Source organism: Podarcis liolepis (assembly GCF_965112155.1).
Source record: "Podarcis liolepis genome assembly, chromosome: 2".
Taxonomy (NCBI): Eukaryota; Metazoa; Chordata; class Lepidosauria; order Squamata; family Lacertidae; genus Podarcis; species Podarcis liolepis.
This window is the reverse complement of record NC_139555.1, coordinates 122,007,753-122,028,229: the sequence shown is the minus strand read 5'-3', so window position 1 is coordinate 122,028,229 and position 20,477 is coordinate 122,007,753. Positions and strand designations below refer to the sequence as shown.

The 20,477-nt window shown below is 46.1% G+C and overlaps 1 protein-coding gene and 1 long non-coding RNA gene across 2 annotated transcripts; one reads left to right on the top strand and one right to left on the bottom strand.

Moving 5' to 3' along the window:
• Positions 1 to 299: 299 nt before the first annotated feature.
• On the bottom strand, positions 300 to 13,511 carry LOC310701375 (uncharacterized protein). Its single transcript, XM_083492153.1, has 6 exons — positions 13,411 to 13,511; positions 10,774 to 11,286; positions 8,639 to 8,765; positions 7,483 to 7,565; positions 6,529 to 6,655; positions 300 to 4,494 (listed from the first exon to the last, which is right to left on the bottom strand). The coding sequence occupies exons 2-6, from the start codon at positions 11,182 to 11,184 to the stop codon at positions 2,927 to 2,929; spliced, it is 2,316 nt and encodes a 771-aa protein (XP_083348279.1). The 5' UTR covers positions 11,185 to 11,286; positions 13,411 to 13,511; the 3' UTR covers positions 300 to 2,926.
• On the top strand, positions 9,405 to 10,615 carry LOC310702210. The gene is made up of 2 exons (XR_014523360.1): positions 9,405 to 10,096; positions 10,455 to 10,615. It is a non-coding gene; the product is annotated as an uncharacterized lncRNA (long non-coding RNA).
• Positions 13,512 to 20,477: the final 6,966 nt, after the last annotated feature.

The window sequence follows — 20,477 nt, the reverse complement described above, 5'->3', positions numbered from 1 at the left end:
TTTCTTGTAGTTTGGGTTTCTTCCAAAAGAGCCTGTTTGGAACATGTTTGGAAGAAATCAGTTTCTTCCAAAAGAGCCTGGATCTTCTCCGCGACCACTCGCACCAAAACCTTGCCCAGGAAAGGGAGATTAGTACTTATCCACCACCCCCCTTGCTATTTATACTTCTGCATGTGTGGGGAAAGGACCCGTCTGTCTCCCGTCTGGATTTCTCTCACAAAAGGTCTTTCCCCAGCAGTAATGGGCAATGCAACCTAAAAAGAACGCTCAACATGTTAGACACAGTAGGGCAGCAGAAAGATTTTCAAAACTTTATTGTATCCCCTCGATTTTTTTTGAAAAAGTTAAGAAGAGAGGTTTATCAATATATATACATATATGCATGCTTAATCGTTATTGGCATTTTAATCCTGCTCCACAAGTAAGCTCCCAAGATTGACTCACAAATATCAAGGAGAAGACAGATCCTGCCCTCAGCTCACAATCCAAGAGACACAACACAAAAGCGGACTGGGAGGGAAAAGGGGAACAGTAAATTCAGGCAACCATAATTCGACTCTCAGGAGAGCCATGTAGTTTCATCTCTCCATTACCCTGGTGGAAACAACTGCTGAATAAATCCACTTATTGGGAATATCAAGTGCCGATAAACATAGCTTATTTGTGTTTCAAAGACCTGCTGACTTCGGCGCCTAACTAGCTCCTCAGATGCATATTCCTGCGTTGCAGAAGTTTGGACTACATGATCCTCACGGTCCCTTCCAACTCAACGATTTGACAATTCTATTGCAAGCAGTGGCAGGCTCATCAGAAGATCCTAGAGGAATGGAACACCAGGTTCATGCAGCAGGATCATCCGCAGACACCGGAACACCTGATGATCCTTCAGTCTCTTTTCACTTTCACGTTTGATAATTGCAGTGAGTAGCTTTGCCTAAAGCAACTCCCTCCCAACCCTTTTGGGCTGCAATCCAATAGCCACTTACTTGGGAGGAGGCCCCACTAAACTGAATGGGAATTCTGAGCAGAGATGCTAGGATTGCACTGTTGGCATTACAGGAAACTTTTGCCCATACACAGAACCTATGCTTAATTCTCAGCCCTGCAAAGCATGAAGTTTCATTCCCCTGTTATGTGCTGCATGAGGACTCTACATAGAACAATTAATGCAGAAAAACTGAAATAGGAGGATGGACTGCTTTTTCTCTGCCTACACAATATGGACTCCTCTGTTGGCGGCCCCCCCTACCCCGAGCATAAACCTATTAAATAACTGTGTCCCACACCCTCCTTGTGGAACTGGGAAATGGGTCACATAGTAGTGCTGAGCTTCACCTCTCACTGTGAGGATGTGGCGGCTGTGAGGGTGGTAAGGTGAAGGTAAAGGTAAAGGTACCCCTGACCATTAGGTCGTCGCAGACGACTCTGGGGTTGCGGTGCTCATCTCGCTCCATAGGCCAAGGGAGCCGACGTTTGTCCGCAGACAGTTTTTCCAGGTCATGTGGCCAGCATGACCAAGCTGCTTCCAGCGAACCAGAGCAGTGCACGGAAACGCCGTTTACCTTTCCGCCAGAGCAGTACCTATTTATCTACTTCACTTTGACGTGCTTTCGAACTGCTAGGCGGGCAGCAGCGGGGACTGAATGGGAGCTCACCCTGTCGCGGGGATTCGAACCGCCGACCTGCTGATCAGCAAGCCCTAGGTTCTGTGGTTTAGACCACAGCGCCACCCGTGTCCCAATGTGAGGGTGGTAGGAAAGGGCAATAGAGTCGGGGAGGTAATACCGAGGTAGAATTCTGCAAAGCCAATTATCTGTCAGGCCAGCATAGCCACATAATGCCGTGGCCTGACCACAAAGCTGTTAAGAGCCAGTCCAACTGACTGATGGGAGTGGAAAGCTGATTCAGATAAGGTGCAAGGATGGGTCCACATGTACAGCAAAAAAAAAAGTTTGGGTTGAGTAACTGTGTTTTCAAGGACTATGGTTGGATGAGAGATCGTGGGGTGGCAGAAGGTTGTTGCGGAGAATATGGAACAGTGTTTTTCACATGTGTTTTTTTCCTGTATTGGGATTTGCAATGCTAATGGATTTGCTCTCACAGATTCTTTGGGCTCTGCCCAGTAATGCATTGCTGAATAAAAGTCTGATTAAAGGGGAATCTGGTTTGAGCCTCCATGATGAACCTCCAAAGGGAATTTTCTTCCACAGCCCACAATTGGAAGGTACTTTCTTTCCCTGGTCCTCCTTACCTGCATCCTCCTGCTATTGAGCCATGGGTGCGAGGAATAAGCACCCTGCTTGATATGAGAGGTTACAACTGCAAAGTCACAAAATACGGACCCTGCTCTCAGACTTTACTGTGTTCACTGTACATTCTGTAGTTGACCTCCTTTGTAATGCTCCATTTTGAATTTTTAAAGATTCCTGTTAATTATGTTGCTTTGAATGTACAGTGGTACCTCAGGTTACAGACGCTTCAGGTTACAGACTCCGCTAACCCAGAAATAGTACCTTGGGTTAAGAACTTTGCTTCAGGATGAGAACAGAAATTGCGCAGCAGAAGCTAAAGTGGTACCTCAGGTTAAGAACAGTGTCAGGTTAAGAACGGACCTCCAGAACGAATTAAGTTCTTAACCCGAGGTACCACTGTATAAATATCTTCAGTAATGTTTTATTCTGGGTTTTTTTATAATTTGATATTTTAATGTGTGGTAAAACCACTTTGATTTTTTTCTTAAAACTATAAAGCGGCTTAGAAATGAATAATAATAATAATAAGAGCTGCATTAAAGTTTAACAATAATTGTGCGTCGATATAGCTAACAGTGACAGAATACCCCAAGTATTTATCAGGGAAGGGAGGGGAAAGCCTCTGTCCAATATGAATTCTCTAGTGCTCCTACGGTTGGATTGGTTACTCAGTCTCAAATCACATACTGCTTTTCTGGTGTGAATCCACCAAGGGGAAGTAAAATCGGTTCCCCATCGGAAGCCATTTCGACACTCCAAGACATGATGGGTTCACTGCCCCCTCTGTGAGTTCTTTGGTGTCTCTTAAGCATACACTTATCATAAAAGCTCTTTCCACATTCCAGGCATTGGTATGTTTTTTCTCCCGAGTGGATTTTCTGATGTCTGATCAGGTTTCTTCTTTGGGTGTAGTTCTTTCCGCACTCCGTGCACTGATAGGGTTTCTCTTCTGTGTGGACTCTCAGGTGGGAAGTAAGGCTTGAGCTCTGGCTGAAGCTCTTTCCACACACCGAGCACTGATAAGGTTTCTCTCCCGTGTGGATTCTTTGGTGTGTAAGAAGGTGGGAGTGGTCATAAAAGCTCTTGCTACACTCCACACAGTTATAGGGCTTTTCTCCTCCGTGTGTCCTTTGATGAGAAGCAAGGTTTGCATGCCACTTGAAGTTCTTTCCACACTCCGGGCATTTATACGGTTTTTCGCCCGTGTGAGTCCTTTGGTGAATAAGGAGGCGCGATCTGTCGTAAAAGCTCTTGCTACATTCCGAGCAGTTATACGGTTTCTCTCCCACATGGATTCTCTGATGGGAAGTAAGGTTGGAGCTCCGGTGGAAGCTCTTTCCACACACCAAGCATTTATACGGCTTCTCCCCCGTATGGATTCCTTCATGGGAAGTGAGCTGCGAACGCCGAATAAAGCTTCGGCCACACACCAAACATTTATGCGGCTTATCCTTTGAATGAATCAACTGGTGTATATTGAAGCCAGATTTATCACAAAAGCTCCTACTGCATACGGCGCACTTATAGGGTTTCTCTCCCGTGTGTTTTCTCAGATGGGCGGTAAGGTTTGTGTTCCTGTTGAAGCTCTTTCCGCACACCGAACACTGATACGGTTTTTCTCCGGTGTGGATTCTCTGGTGTGAAGTAAGGTACGCAAGCTGCCTGAAGCTCTTTCCGCACTCCGGGCATTTATAGGGTTTCTCCCCCGTGTGTTTTCTCAGGTGGGAAGCGAGGTTTGTGCTCCTGGTGAACTTCTTTCCGCACTCCGAGCACTGGTAGGGTTTTTCCCCTGTGTGGATTCTCTGATGTACGGTGAAGTGTGCACGCTCCCTGAAGCTCTTCCCGCACTGCAAGCATTTATAAGGCCTCTCTCCCGTGTGGATTCTTTGGTGGGAGGTGAGGTGCGCTCTCTGCCGGAAGCTCTTTCCGCAGTCCAAACACTTATGCTGCTTCTGGCCTGTGTGGATCCTCATGTGGACGTTGAAGTGTGATTTGCGGCTGAAGACTTTCCCACACAGCGAGCAGACATTCTTTTTCTTTCCTTTTCGTCTCTGCTGCTGAACTGGAATTTCATCAAAGTTCTGCCCGGGGAAAGATTTATTCCCCCACTTCCTGGTTTGGTTTTCTTCCTGCTTATTTGGTCCTTCTTGATCTCTGAAGTTCTCATCCATGTCTTGAAGCTTGTTTCTCTCCGATGGTGCTGCACAGAGTTCGTCGTCATCCTTATTATCCCACCCTTCAACTGGAAGAGAGAAATCCATTAACAACACCAGAAAGAAAATAAGCTTTTGATTATGGGTGGCATCCAATGCATTGTTGTGGAGAAGTAATACATGTGTGGCGCTGCTTCACACAGACACCCTCACCCAGCTGAATTAAAGCTAATCTAATACTCTAAACCAGAGATGGGGAGCCTGAAGTCCTCCAATGTTGCTGATCTACAATTCCCATTACTCCTGGTCATTGGTCATGCTTGCTAGGCCTGATGGGAGTTGTAGTTCAGCTACAGCCAGAGGGCCAAAGGTTCCCTACACACGATTTAGAAGCATGAGGACTGGAATCTTACAGTGAGAGGGGGAAATATTTGATCCCCTGCTAAATTTGCCCGTTTGCCCTCTGACGAAGAAATGACCAGTCCATAATTGTAATGGTCCTGTTGTTAGTCTGTCTCTCACAGCTACAATAAACCTACCATTAAAATTATGGCCTGGTCATTTCTTTGTCAGAGGGCAAACGGGCAAATTTAGCAGGCGATCAAATACTTTTTCCCCCCTCACTGTACTTTATTTTTAAGGGAAGGCTTGGAGCTCTGATAATCATTCATGGAATTGTAGAGTTGGAAGAGACCCCCCAGAGCCATCTAGTGCAGGAATCTGAGCTCAAGAATCCATGGCAGATGGTCATCCACCCTCTGCTTAAAAACCTCCAAGGAAGGAGAGTCCAAAACCTCCCGAGGGAGTCCAATGTTGGAAGATTCTGGACAGATAACTCAAATAACTTCTTCACAGAGCACATAGTCAAACTATGGATCTCACTTCCCCAGGGGCTACCGGTGTCCACAGAAGCGGATGGCTTCAAAAGGGGATTGTACAAATTGATGGGCTATCAACAGCAACTAGTCATGATGATTACTGACAACAATGGCTATGTTCTACCTCCAGAGGAAGTAAATATTTTTGAATACCGGTTGTTGGGAATCACAAGTAGGGAGAGAGTTGTTGTGGGCTTACTATTTGGGGCATCTGTTTGGCACCTGTGACAACAGGATGCTGGAGTAGACTAATAATAATAATAATAATAATAATAATAATAATAATAATAATAATAATTTCTATGCTGCCCATCGGACTGGGTTTCCCCAGACACTCTGGGCAGATTACAGCATATATAAAAACACAGCAAAACATAAAACATTAAAAACTTCCTGATTGTGATAGCCTGGGACTCGGACTCAGAACCAGAGGAGTCTCAGTCTGCACCAGATCCTTTGCCTCAGGCATCATCTGAACCAAGTCTGGGACCTGACCCTGAAGAGTTCCTAGTCTGCACAAGTTCCCCTGCAACAAACACTAGTTGGGCCACGTCAGGGGCCTGAGCTTGCCCTGGCTCCAGATGCAGGGATTACCTCGTTGCCTTCAGCTGGGCTTACAGCTTCTCCACTACCGGTTGGGTCAGGGGAAACTGAGGCGGCCCCTGGGTCTAGTAACCCACCAACGTCTCCCAAGCTGCAGAGGCTAAGGTCTGAGAGAAGGAGAGACCTGATTACTCGCAGGAGGAATGCTTGCCTTCAGGCGAAACAGGGAGGTGAGTCGCCAGAGGATCAGGACCGGCCATTACCCGGACAAAGATAAAAGGCTGTCAGCCCCCGCCCCAGGTTGTGGGAGCAACATTGCTGTATGCCAGATCCTGCCTGATATCCTGTACCTGTCCTTGCCTGGTTTCCTGCCTCGTGTCCTGCCTTGGCCCAGCTGGACTGACTTCTAGTTGAACCTTCGGATTCTGGACTGGTTCTGGACCGCGCTTCACGGGTTACCCCTGGGCCCAGCACACTGATACAGGGCTGCCTTCAGATGTCTTCTAAAAGTTATGTAGTTCTTCATCTCTTTGACATCTGATGGGAGGGCGTTCCACAGAGACCACTACCAAGAAGGCCCTCTGCCTGATACCCTGTAGCTTCACATCTTGCAGTGAGGGAACCACCAGAAGTCCCTCGGAGTTGGCTGGGTCCACCAGCCAGGCTCTACTCAGGTTCGTAAAACGAAAGAAGGGTCCTTACCGAGTGAGGCCACGCTCCGGGAATTCTCCAGCATGACTTCCCTATGCAGGGCCTTCTGGCTCGAATCCAGCAAAGCCCACTCATCGTTGGTGAAATACACAGCCACCTCCTCAAAGGACACTAGAACCTGGAGGAGGAAGAAGAGGAGGAGGAGGAAGAAAACATTTTAAATTAACAGCGAACTAAGGGATGTGTAAATCCTCCTCCATAGCTCAATGGTAGAGTTTCTGCGTGGCATGCGGAAGCTTCCGGGTTCAATCCCCAGAATCTCCAGGCAGGGTTAGGGAGACTGCAAATCCTGGAAGGCCACGGCCAGTCAGGCCTCATCCACACCACAGCTTCCCCCAAAGCATTCCTGCAATTGTAGTCTGCTAAAACTGCTTATTCCCAGTAGTGATGTATGGAAGTGAGAGCTGGACCATAAAGAAGGCTGATCGCCAAAGAATTGATGCTTTTGAATTATGGTGTTGGAGGAGACTCTTGAGAGTCCCATGGACTGCAAGAAGATCAAACCTATTCATTCTTAAGGAAACCAGTCCTGAGTGCTCACTGAAAGGACAGGTCCTGAAGCTGAGGCTCCAATACTTTGGCCACCTCATGAGAAGAGAAGACTCCCTGGAAAAGATCCTGATGTTGGGAAAGATGGAGGGCACAAGGAGAAGGGGACGACAGAGGACGAGATGGTTGGACAGTGTTCTCGAAGCTACCAGCATGAGTTTGACCAAACTGCGGGAGGCAGTGAAAGACAGGAGTGCGTGGTGTGCTCTGGTCCAGGGGGTCACAAAGAGTCGGACGCGACTAAACAACTAAACAACAACAACAAGACTGCTTAGCACTGTTAAGAGACTCCCACTTTTCTTTACAGGCCTACAATTTCCAGAGTTCCCTCAGAAGAGGAACAGATTGCTTGCTCTAAGCCCCACCACGTAGTTGCCAATGATCTCCTTTTCCTACCTCAGTCGGTTGCTCAGGGTCTATTTCGGCTCCACTGTGAAAAGGTGATGTCGTAGGGAGCTTCAGCGATGTTATTCCATTTCCTGTTGGGGGAAACAAGGGTGGTGAGAGGGGTGAGAGGTTGGAATGAAAACCCATTATTTAAAGTCAGTTTTCAGTTGAGGGCAACATTATTATTATTTATTATTATTATTATTATTATTATTATTATTATTATTATTATTATTTGAATTTATATACTGCCCTATACCCAGGGGTCTCAATGCAGTTCACAGAACAAAATCAAGATATAAAACCACAAAATACCTAATGAAAATAAAACAACAACCCCCCCCCCAAAAAAAAAACATTTTAAAAGGGCATAGGACGTAAATCAGATCAACCAAAGGCCCAGTTGAAAAGAAACGGTTTTTTCCTGGCACCTAAAGGTGTATAATGAAACATTTCCTGATAGCGCTTCAGAAAAGGGCAACCAAAATGATAAAGGGGGTGTGATAAAGAGGATTTATTTAACAGAAGGCCCTTCCCCTGCAGAATTGGGAATTGTAACCTAAAAGTAAAGAATGCTTAACATACAACTGTAAAGTTAGAAGGCCAAGCATTTTTTGTCCAATGTGGGGCTCGAACAGACGTCTCTTGAGATCTTACTCATGCTCTACCGCCCAAAGATCTAGGGCGATACTCAAATTTAACTACCGTATTTTTCGCTCTATAGGACACACGGTTTCCCCTCCAAAAATGAAGGGGAAATGTGTGTGCATCCTATGGGGCGAATGCAGGCTTTCGCTGAAGCCTGGAGAGCGAGAGGGGTCGGTGCGCACCGACCCCTCTCGCTCTCCAGGCTTCAGGAAGCCATCCGCAAGCCTTCTGAGTGCGGTGGGAGTTCCTGCTGCGCTCGGAAGGCTTGCGGATAGCTGCCTGTTCTGGGGGCTGGGGTTGGGGGGGGATAATTTTTCCCCCTTTATTCCCCCCCCCTAAAAACTAGGTGTGCCCTATGGTCCGGTTCGCCCTATGGAGCAAAAAATACGGTAATAAAATAATAATAATAATAATAATAATAATAATACCAACTGAGCTATATCTCTCTGTGAGGGATGTACAACACATAATGAGATAAGGCAAAGTACGGCAACAGATTTTCAAAATCCTTCCTTACCCAGTGACGTGTCCCGAGTTTGATTATCCGGCAAAAATTTCCCAGATAGCGCCGTCTGGAAGGTTACCGGCAGATTCTCCCTTGATTCAGGGGATTCATTGTCCACCTCCGCAATGGTCCCTTGAACCTGAGACAGGAGCCCAGACAAAGAAGAGGGAGATGAGTTAAGAGCAGTTGCAGGACGTTGCTGAATGAATCTCATCTTCCCTGGCCATTAGCCACCCTCGCTGGTGCTGATGGGAGATGTAATTCAGCAACATCTAGAGGGCCAAAGGTTTCTCACTCCTGCAATAGAACCATAAACCCAGCCAACAAGGAGCTTTTTCACAGAGAGGAGGTGCCTTTCACAGGATTTCAAGCTGTAAGAGCAACAATATATGGTTTGCTACCAGACACACTGGGACACGGGTGGCACTGTGGGTTAAACCACAGAGCCTAGGACTTGGCGATCAGAAGGTCGGCGGTTCGAATCCCCGTGACGGGGTGAGCTCCCGTTGCTCAGTCCCTGCTCCTGCCAACCTAGAAGTTAGAAAGCATGTCAAAGTGCAAGTAGATAAATAGGTACCACTCCGGCGGGAAGGTAAACAGCGTTTCCGTGCGCTGCTCTGGTTCGCCAAAAGCGGCTTAGTCATGCCGGCCACATGACCCGGAAGCTGGACACCGGCTCCCTCGGCCAATAAAGCGAAATGAGCGCTGCAATCCCAGAGTCGTCCACGACTGGACCTAATGATCAGGGGTCCCTTTACCTTACCAGGCACACAGCAAATGTTTTGCTAACTCCAGTATTGTTGGCACACAGAATAACAGAATGATGTGTGGCCATGTACCTTATTGCATTGCTAGAAATTATGGTACTATTTTAAAGCAGTACCATATTATTGTTATAAATATTTTTGTTGCTATTATTGTTGTTACGACGTATTTATTGCATCTCTTTCTTCAAGGAGCTCAAGATGGCGTCCATGGCTCGCCTCCACCCCCATTTAATTCCCACAAACAACCCTTTGAGGTAGGTTAGACTGAGAGGCAGTGACTGGCCCAACGTCACCCAATGAGCTTCATGGGCGAGGGGGGATTTGAACCCTGGTCCCAATGCTCTAACCACTAGGGCTGGGTGACATCTGGTTTTCAACTTTGCGATATATCACCAGCGAAACATCACAATATTCTGATATAGCACGTCTGAAATGAGGATGGAACTAGGTTGGAAGCATTGTCTAGCTTCACGGTTTCCCCAGAATTGTGATTTTTGCACACACCGACACCCCATGATTCGGGGTAAGGTTGCCAGGTGTCATAAGAAAGCTGCAGACATAGTGCAGGATAGTGCGCACCCCAGAAATGATCTCTTTCAGCTTCTGCCTTCTGGAAGAAGGTCCAGGGTTATAAAGACCAGGACTAGCTGCCTGAGAAACAGTTTCTATCCAAATGCGATTTTGGTTTTAAACGTGGTGTAAGGTAGTCTCTGGGGACGCAGGTGGCGCTGTGGGTTAAACCACAGAGCCTAGGACTTGCCGATCAGAAGGTTAGTGGTTCGAATCCCCGCAATGGGGTGAGCTCCCGTTGCTCGGTCCCTGCTCCTGCCAACCTAGCAGTTCGAAAGCACGTCAAAGTGCAAGTAGATAAATGGGTACCGCTCTGGCGGGAAGGTAAACGGCATTTCCGTGCGCTGCTCTGGTTCGCCAGAAGCGGCTTAGTCATGCTGACCACATGACCCGGAAGCTGTATGCCGGCTCGTAAAGCGAGATGAGCGCCGCAACCCCAGAGTCGGCCATGACTGGACCTAATGGTCAGGGGTCCCTTTACCTTTTTTAAGGTAGTCTCTGTGGGAGTATATTTAATTATGGGGTATCAGAGTTTTTAGGGGGTTAACCAGGCTGGGATAGTAGGCTTGTTGGTTTTTGAATGTCTGATGTAGATTTTTTCAATTTCGTTGTTCTGTATGGGACAATGACAATAAAGATTATCGTATCGTAAGGTCAAAAATTATGAAACCGGTATCAAAAGAGTCTTGAGCACAATTTTCCCCTAATCACAATGTGAAGACTTGGCTTTCCCTTCCACAAAATGCTATGTCTTTTGAACACTTTCTGTGCCTGTTGAAAAACGACCAGGAATAAAACTGTCTCTCTCACCTTCTGCTCTGCTTGCTTCTTGTCCTCTGCCCGACTCAGGAGGAAACCTTCGGCCAGGGCCACCGCCTGGGAACTGGTCTCCGCTCCACATTCCCTCACCCAGCTCTCCATCTCCGGGGGGAGGACAGCCAGGAACTGCTCCAGGATCACCAGGTCCAGGATTTGAGTCTTGGTGTGTGTCTCTGGTTTCAGCCACTGACGGCAAAGGTGGTGGAGTCGGCTGCAAACCTCTCGGGGTCCTTTGGCCTCCTGGTAACGGAAGCGCCTGAACCGCTGGCGCTGAGAGTCTGAGGCGAGTGTGTCCTTCCTACCCGGAATCTTCTGCACTGTTCTCTCCCAGAATTCCCTGGGACTCCCAGCCTGGACGGCATCACAACCTTTGCCTGATCTCTGCCCCACTGGGCCAAGCATGTCCACTGCAGGACTGGGCACAGAAGCCCTCTCCTCAAACTTCACAAAGAGTCGTTCTTGGGACACATCACATGTTCCTTGCAGTCCTACAAGGCTTTTTCCCTGCAGATAAAAGAAAACAACACATTGGGAACCAGGAGCAGGCTTCGATCAAAACATCTTGCTAAGAAACATTCATCACCTCGCCAATGGATTTAACAAAATAAATAAATAAATCTAGGTGAAAAAATCCTGTATGACCCAGACACTGGCTGAGTCCTGGAAAGGGTTCATTTTATTTACTATCTTTTTATTGATAGGGACGCAGGTGGCGCTGTGGGTAAAACCACAGTGCCTAGGACTTACCGATCGTATGGTCAGCGGTTCGAATCCCCGCGGCGGGGTGAGCTCCTGCCCACCTAGCAGTTCGAAAGCACCCTTAAAGTGCAAGTAGATAAATAGGTACCGCTTTGTAGCGGGAAGGTAAACGGCGTTCAGTGTGCTGCTCTGGTGCAGGCTCACCAGAGCAGCTTCGTCACACTGGCCACGTGACCCAGAAGTGTCTGCGGACGGCGCCGGCTCCCAGCCTCTAGAGTGAGATGAGCGCACAACCCTAGAGTCTGACAAGACTGGCCTTCAGGCAGGGGTACCTTTACCTTTTCTTTTTATTGATGCCACAGGCTGATATGAAGCTTTCTTCATTTGCTTTTTGAAAAAGGGATTTCTTAACAAACAAATGTGCCAACAAGGCAAAAGAAAAAACAAATATTTAAAAATTCTGGAAGCCCTTTAATATTAACAATTTGAATGGCTGGTATTCAAGCTTTTGCCAAATTGCCCTTCTTCAAATCAAAATATATCATAAACTAAAAGTATCTAAAAGTCAGAGCTCAAATGACATGAGGTTTTTTCCCATATATGGTATGATTTTATATCTTATACAAATAGAAAGACGGTCACTCTGTGCCAACAGTATATGCAAAATGCCTGGCTCGTTTAAGACAGTATCCAATCTTTCAAACTCACAGGTGGAGAATACTTTTGTTTTTTATGAATCTTTATTATTTCTAAGTAAAACCTTTGTATGCATAAAACTTTGTGATCCTTTTGGAGCTGTGCTGTACTTTTGTACTCTCGTCCTTCCTGGCTGTGACACTTTACAGTTTAAATTTTTGATTTTCGGGGGGGGCATATTTCTCATTCGGTTTTTTTGTTTTGTTTTTAACTTGCTGCATTCTCCCCCACAAGTTCACAAACAATATCAGTGAAATCCTGGAGAGCTGTTGCCAGTCCTTGCACTGAGTGCTGAGCGCTACCTCGGACTTTGCTTTGCGGATCCGGAGCGTCTTTGCAGTTCATTCGGGTTTAAATGAGACAAGGACTGAATCCTGATCCCTTTGCATGGAGGCCTATTTTTGCTCTGCCGCTGAGATTTTGCCCAAAAGCTGGAACTGGGGAGGGTGACTTTTGCATGCAGGCAAAACAGCAAACCCAGGAATGACGTATGGAAGTGAGAGCTGAACCATAAAGAAGGCTGATCGCCGAAGAATTGATGCTTTTGAATTATGGTGCTGGAGGAGACACTTGAGAGTCCCATGGACTGCAAGAAGATCAAACCTCTCCATTCTTAAGGAAACCAGCCCTGAGTGCTTACTGGAAGGACAGATCCTGAAGCGGAGGCTCCAGTACTTTGGCCACGTCATGAGAAGAGAAGACTCCCTGGAAAGGACCCTGATGTTGGGAAAGATGGAGGGCACAAGGAGAAGGGGATGACAGAGGACGAGATGGTTGGACAGTGTTCTCGAAGCTACAAACATGAGTTTGATGAAACTGTGGGAGGCAGTGGAAGACAGGAGTGCCTGGCGTGCTCTGGTCCAGGGGGTCACGAAGAGTCGGACATGACTAAACGACTAAACAACAACAACAAAGCAGCAAACTTCAAGCGGAGACGCGTCGATCCTAGGAAGCGCTTTCCCAGCCCCAGTCTCCTGCCCCCGTGGGGACGGGCGCTTTTTGCAAGCCAGATCCAATCTGGGGGGCCTTGTGTGCGTGCAAAGCAGGCACCCCGCCCCCTGATCCATTGCACCCACAAAACACTTCCAGGAGGGCCAGCTTGGCCCCGCGATCGTGGGTGCCCGCCCCCTTCATGGGGAATTTTATTGTCCAGGGTCCCAGGGAGTTGGCACCCACCCACCCACCTTGCCAGTCTGGAGGGATTCCTCGCCCACCCACCCATCCCATTCTTACCAGTGGGGAAGGACCACCACTCTCCTCCTCCTCCTCCTCCTCCAGGCGCCAGACTCCTCCCAGGTTTTCTCCAAATGTAGGAGGAAGTGACACCTCCTCCCTCCCCCCCCCCACACCCAGTAAGTGCCCTTTCTAGGAATCAAAGCAAAGTGCTTTAACCCTTTATAACCTGGAGGGGCAGCTGCGTTGCTGCAGGATGTTGCTGGACACGCAAATACACGCAGCCTGCGCGGATTTAGTGTTGCCAGGAGTCCTGATAAAAAAATTCCTTCCTGTAGCACCTTTGCAGGAGTCCTGCAAAGTCCACAGAGCGCCGTCGGCTTTACAAGGGTTTGATCCCCTTCCGTGATTGTTGGGGGGGGGGGTTGGACTACAACTCCCATCAGCTCCCAGCCAGCACGTGGTGCCTAGGGGCTGATGGGAGTTGCAGTCCAAAATAAATATTCGAAGGGGAGCACACTCTTGCATTGTCTCCCAAGGCAGAAGGAACTTAGTGCGCGCGCGCGACCCTAAACCCTTTAATTAAACGGGGCTTACTTTCGAGTAAGCGTGGCTGCAAACTTGATTCATTGAAATGGGTCTACTCTGAGTAGATCTAGCCTTGACAAACAGCAAGGGGAGCGCAGAAGCCCCTGTTTTGCAGACAGATTCATTGCAATAGGTCTACTCTGAGTAGATCTAGCCTTGACAAACAGCAAGGGGAGCGCAGAAGCCTCTGTTTTGCAGACAGATTCATTGCAATAGGTCTACTCTGAGTAGATCTAGCCTTGACAAACAGCAAGGGAAGCGCTGAAGCCCCTGTTTTGCAGACAGCTCCTGCTGAAGAATTACCCCTGAAATTCTCTTGCTTGGCAAGAGGAGAAGAGGGGAATCGCCTTCTCGTGAGCTTTGGATGGTGGAGGAGAAGAGCATGGGTAGGCAAACTGAGGGGGGGGGGCGCCGGATCCGACCCAATCGCCTTCTAAATCTACATGAGTAGAATGTGTCCTTTTATTTAAAATGCATCTCTGGGTTATTTGTGGGGCATAGGAATTCATTCTCCCCCCCCCAAAAAAAAATACAGTCCGGGCCCCCCACAAGGTCTGAGGGACAGTGGACCGGCCCCCTGCTGAAAAAGTTTGCTGACCCCTGGAGAAGAGGGTGGGGTGGGGATGAAGGGTTAAGGCAAGAGAGTGCCCCGCTTACTAGAGAGGGGGTCTGCGTAAAAGGCGGATCCTCATGGATCCTCCACTTTTTAAACAATAACTCCAACAAATGCATGTCAAATCACACCTAGAAGGCACGCCTACAAGCTGGACTAAAAAAACGTGGATCCAACACTTTGCCGCGCTGCAGCACCACAAAAACATGGATCTGAGGCACGGATCCTCATGAATTCATATGATTTTTATATTGAAACACAAAAAAACAACACCATGATACTGTAGACCACATCTTAGTCTGTAGGAGGAACCAAAAAAATCATGCATCCACTGTTTCGTGGTGCCGCAATGCCGCAAAAACATGGTTAAAAAACACGGATCCTCATGAATCCTCATGATTTTTGCACTACATCAGCCCAAACTCACTGTCAAATTACACATCATGTCCAGGGGCACAGCCTGCACCACAAAAAATCACGAATCCACGGCTTCCTGGCCATACCGTGGCCCAAAAACGTGGTTTTCAAGAACGGATCCTCATTGATCCTCACACTTTTTGCATTGGGCCAACCCCTAACTCACCCATTATTCAAAGATCTTGTATATAACCACAGATCTGACCACAAAAATCATGGATCTACTGCTTTGTGGCGCTGGCCAGATGTTTCCCTGGATTTATTGACCTGTTTTTAGGCGTGTGAGTTTGGAAGAAAGAAACAGTGTCTCCTGAATCTCAATCCATTAAAGATGGTCAACATGGCACATTGACTTTGCCAGCTATAACACCTTTGTGGTTCTGGCAGTCAAACTCCACAAGAAAGGCCGGCCCTCTGGTGGCTTGCTAACCCTGGTGGCTCTCCATATAAAATGTGAACACATTCTCTCTGCTATTGCAAATTGCAAACCTTTAGCAACAAAGATAGAGATGGAGAGCCAGGTCATGTTACTGGTCAATGTATATATTTCTCCCTCCTCTACTGTCACAGCCAAGAACCATCAATGGGATCTCCTTGCACATGTGCTCGAGAATCTGGACACCATTTGCCCCAATTTACCTATTGTCCTGACAGGGGATTTTAATGCCTGCCTAGGCCAAGGGCAGGAAGTATATACAAAAGCTTGGGAGATACTTGGGCCAGCAAGGAGGCCAGGGGAGAATTAGCTGTGGGGTCTCAGAGCGGGTGATCTTCATAAAAAGGGAGGGGGAGGGAAGAGAAGGGAAGGGAAATAAAAGATCAGGCTGAATTCAAATTAAAGGCCAGGCGGAATAGCTCTGTCTTACAGGCCCGATGGAAAGAGGTTAAATCCTGCAGGGCCCTAGTCTCATGGGACAGAGCATTCCACCAGGTCGGAGCCATCACTGAGAAGGCCTTGGCCCTGGTGGAGCATAGTCTGACTTCCTTAGGTCCCAGGTCCTCTAAACTATGGTTCTTCATGGACCTTAAGGTCCTCTGCGGGGCAGACCAGGAGAGGCGGTCCCCTAGATAGGAGGGCCCTAAGCCACAAAGGGATTTTAAGGTTCAGACCAGCACCTTGAACCTGACCCTATACTCCACCGGGAGCCAGTGCAACTGGTAAAGCACTGGGTGAATATGTTCCCATGGCAGGGACCCCATAAGGAGCCTCGCTGCAGCATTCTGCACCCGCTGGAGTTTGTGGGACAGTTTCAAGAGTAGCCTAGAGCTAATTACAGTAGTCAAGCCTGGAGGTGACCATCGCTTGGATCACTGTAGGAGCCATAGGAGATTACAGAAGTAGAAATTCATAAAAAAGTCAAAATATTTAGGAATTTGGCTTGATAATAGAAATGTAAATTTATATAAAGACAACTATGAGAAAGTTTGGAATGAGGTGAAGATAGATTTGGAAATTTGGAAGAGAATGAACCTCTCCTTGATGGGAAGGAGAGCAGCAATAAAGATGAACGCACTATCAAAGATGTTATTTTTAATTCAGTCAATAGCGATAATAAGCAACCTTGTCTGATATATAATGAATTTGGAATAAAATGTTTAAAAAGACTTTTGCTAAGAAACCAGAAGAATTACTCCTATAAATTGTAGATCAAGATATAAAAAAAGAAAATCGGAAATTATTTATGTATGCAGCAACAGTGGCAATAATCACAATTGTATGCAGCGAAACGTTAGATAATATGCATTCTGGGAAATTTTGGGGAAACGACATGCAGAGTGAACAATATGGAAATAAAACAAAATAGGCATATGAGGGAAGTCCAGGGAAAGAGGGTGGAAATATGAAAAATTGTTAAAGATATATTGTTAGAAGAAGTATACATGCAAAAATTAATTTGTTTATTTTTAAAAAGAAGTTTGTTTCTTACCTGGTCCAGGTTTCGTGGCTGAGCTACAGGTATATGAGCAGAGCTGGTTACAGGGTCATTACAAAGGTCTTTATAGATTTTTGAAGGCTTAGCACTTGTATTTGAAATCTTTCCTGTTACTGAAGGCATTGTCCGTACATGTGCTCTTAGCAAATTTCTCTTTCTGTTATCGTGAGGAAGTGCATGGAATTCCCTCTCATTTCCAATATAGTGTATCAGAACCATTTTACAAGAAGGCTCTAGCAGTGTATAACTGTGCCTTATAAAGTTGCCTGTACTTGAACAAGTTTTGATCTTATGGTAATATTTTCTGAGCTTCGGATTAATTTTTGGCCATAGTCGGACACCACAGTTGATCCAACAATATTGATCACAGCGCCAATCATTTTTTTTCTCAGGACAACCTTTGAATGAATACAGAAAGACATCACCACCACTAGGCTTGCATGGTGGGTCATTTACAATCTTCTGATAATCAGGATGAGATAGAATATCAATAGCTTCTTCCACTGTAAAAGGAGTGGCTTTCCTGCAGTATAAGATCATTGTGAAAAGTCCTCCACTCTACGTAATTGTGAAAGCTTGTTGCATAAAATATTTTTAAAAACACGCAGCTCCAGATCCTTGGGGGACTCTGTGAGCCCACTAGATAAATAGAAGAAGTCCTGACCTTTATTGTAAAAGCAACTGCTATAGCAGGGTCCGCTCTCCTCTGGCAGCGAGATGAGTCATACCTTTAACAGAAGGTGCCCCCCACTTTTATTAGTTTCCCAAATTCCCTGTCCCACCTCCAATATTTCATCATTGCTACATCACTGATGCATCACACAAGGGGTGTTATGGGGCAGTACCTGGGTATCAGATATCTGCCTTTTCCCACCCTTTTCCCATCTCCTGACACCCGTTAATACAAGACATTAAAACTATTTACAGTTCCTGACCCCCCTGGTCAAGTTCCTCACAATTCTTTTGTCCCCTGGAGTCCAAATCCATTTCAGGGTTGCCCATCTTTGTGATCTGTCTGGCACTTGGGATAGGTGTTACCCCTGCAGTGAGACCATTTGCCTACTGACTCTATGCTTCCTGGTAGGCCTACCTTTCCCTGTACAGAACTCATGGAAAGAACATCTGCTTTCTAGTGAATTCCTAAAGTTTCTTGTACATTTTTTTGATATACAGTGACTTATACGTGAACCTCCACACTGTAACATTCTAACTGCCTGGGAGGATACATGCATTCATAGTGGCTTGTTACAAGTAGGTAGCCGTGTTGGTCTCCCGTAGTTGAAACAAAATAAAACAAATTTTCCTTCCAGTAGCACTTTGGAGACCAAGTAATTTTGTTATTGGTAAGAGCTTTCATGTGCATGCACACTTCTTCTATATATATATATATATATATATATATATATATATATATGCTTTCGTAGATTTTCACGGGTACAGGAATGCAGGTTTTGGTGTCTTCGGGTGTCTTCCCGTGTAAGAGTTGGGGTGTCTAGGCGACGTTTCGACGAGGTCTCACTCGTCATCTTCAGGCTGGTGCTTTCCAGTAACAAGAAGCCGAAAGCACCAGCCTGAAGATGACGAGTGAGACCTCGTCGAAACGTCGCCTAGACACCCCAACTCTTACACGGGAAGACACCCGAAGACACCAAAACCTGCATATATATATATATATATATATATTAGGGTTTTACAAATTATAACAGACATGACAGTACACCCAAACACAAACAAAAAGAAAAAGAAAAAATACAAGTATCATTTCATATCCTTATTTTCATAAAACTTAATTCACCGACCTCCTCCTACCTCCCCTTTCTGCATTCCCATTTCAAAAATTTGGTTCAGCAAATCCTCACCCTTAGTTTTATCTAATTGTCATCCTTTCTTTTCTTTTCAACTTAGCCTTTACAGCTGTACTCCCTTTAATTTTTTAAAACCACATCATTCTAAGACTCATTAATTTTACAGTATTTCTTAAGATAGTTCTTAAATTTCTTCCAATCTTCCTCCGCCGTCTCTTTTCCCTGGTCTCGGATTCTGCCGGTCATTTCTGCTAGTCCCATGAAGTCTATCACCTTCATCTGCCATTCTTCCAAGGTGGAATAATGCACACTTCTTCAGATACTTTAGGCTGTTACTGAAGTGGATACATAACATTTGGCTGCAGTACCAGTGCTACATACTCTAGTTGGTCCTTTTTGGTAACATTCATTGGTTGGAGCTTGATAGGTTATTTAAATAGACAATTCAAAGCACCAGGTCTATTCATTCACTAGATGGGATAGTATAGTTTTCTCCTTATTCTTTGGCTGCCTTTATTTAAAGGGCCAGTAATGCTTTTTATTGTGTTCACTCTATCTAATGGTTTCAGGTAAGTACACATGAAATAGAATTGTTTGCTTGCACACATGGCAACTGTACTGACCGCGTGCCCACGGCTGCTCTACAGCTGGGGGGAGGCAGCGGGCCATCTTGTCGCACACACCCCAAGGTGGCCCCCGGGGCAGGGACGACACTTAGTATGCCCCTGCAGCCAATCAAATATGCTATGACCAATCTGAAGTAATGCTGGGCACAATTCACCACTGATCCTGCCCACTTTCTGAAAACACATGGTGGACTCCAGGAAAGTTGTCAGCAGGCAGCCCCGGTGCCCATGGGCACCACATTGGAGACCCCTGATTTCCAAGTTTGCACTGACAAAATCTGTTGGCAAGAAAACTTGCAGTTAAACCTCCTTTTATAATTTCCACCCCCCAAAAAAAACAACTTTTGTTGCAAAACCTTTTGTAGTGTAATTGATGCAAGATATATTATTGCTTTTCATGGTTACTTTGGCAGTCTCTATTGAGTTGCTTTGGTATTTTACATTCACAGTTAATATCATCACCATCTCTGCCTTCGTCAAAATAAAAAAAATCCTTCCAGTAGCACCTTAAAGACCAACTAAGTTAGTTCTTGGTATGAGCTTTCGTGTGCATGCACACTTCTTCAGATACCAAGAACTAACTTAGTTGGTCTTTAAGGTGCTACTGGAAGGAATTTTTTTATTTTGACTATGGCAGACCAACACGGCTACCTATCTGTAACCATCTCTGCCTTCGAAATTCTTCAAGGTTGGCAGCATCAAAAATTTCCAGGTTCAGTTCTTTACAGTGGAAGCTATGGATATGAATGTCACTTTAATACAGTGTTCTTGCTAATGCAGAACCATTTCAGATAGAGATTTTATTTCGGACATTGATGTGATCTAATTTGGTGGAGTCCATTTAACAATCATGATGATTCCTTAAGGATCAAAGTATTTAATATATTGTTCGTTCCTTGGCTGTGCTCTGTGGTTTTTGTGGTTCATTCTGTGGTTGGTCATATACATGCTTACAGGAATGTCAGACATTAATCGTGGGGGGGGGGCTGGAGCACCCCACCCCATGAGTACACACTTACAATGAACATGGCAGAAACATCACCCACCCTCCCACCCACCCACCCACCTAAATGCTTTTCCATGGTCTGACCAAAATGTTACAATGTATCCAAATCAATAGACCATGTCTGATTTGATTAACTGT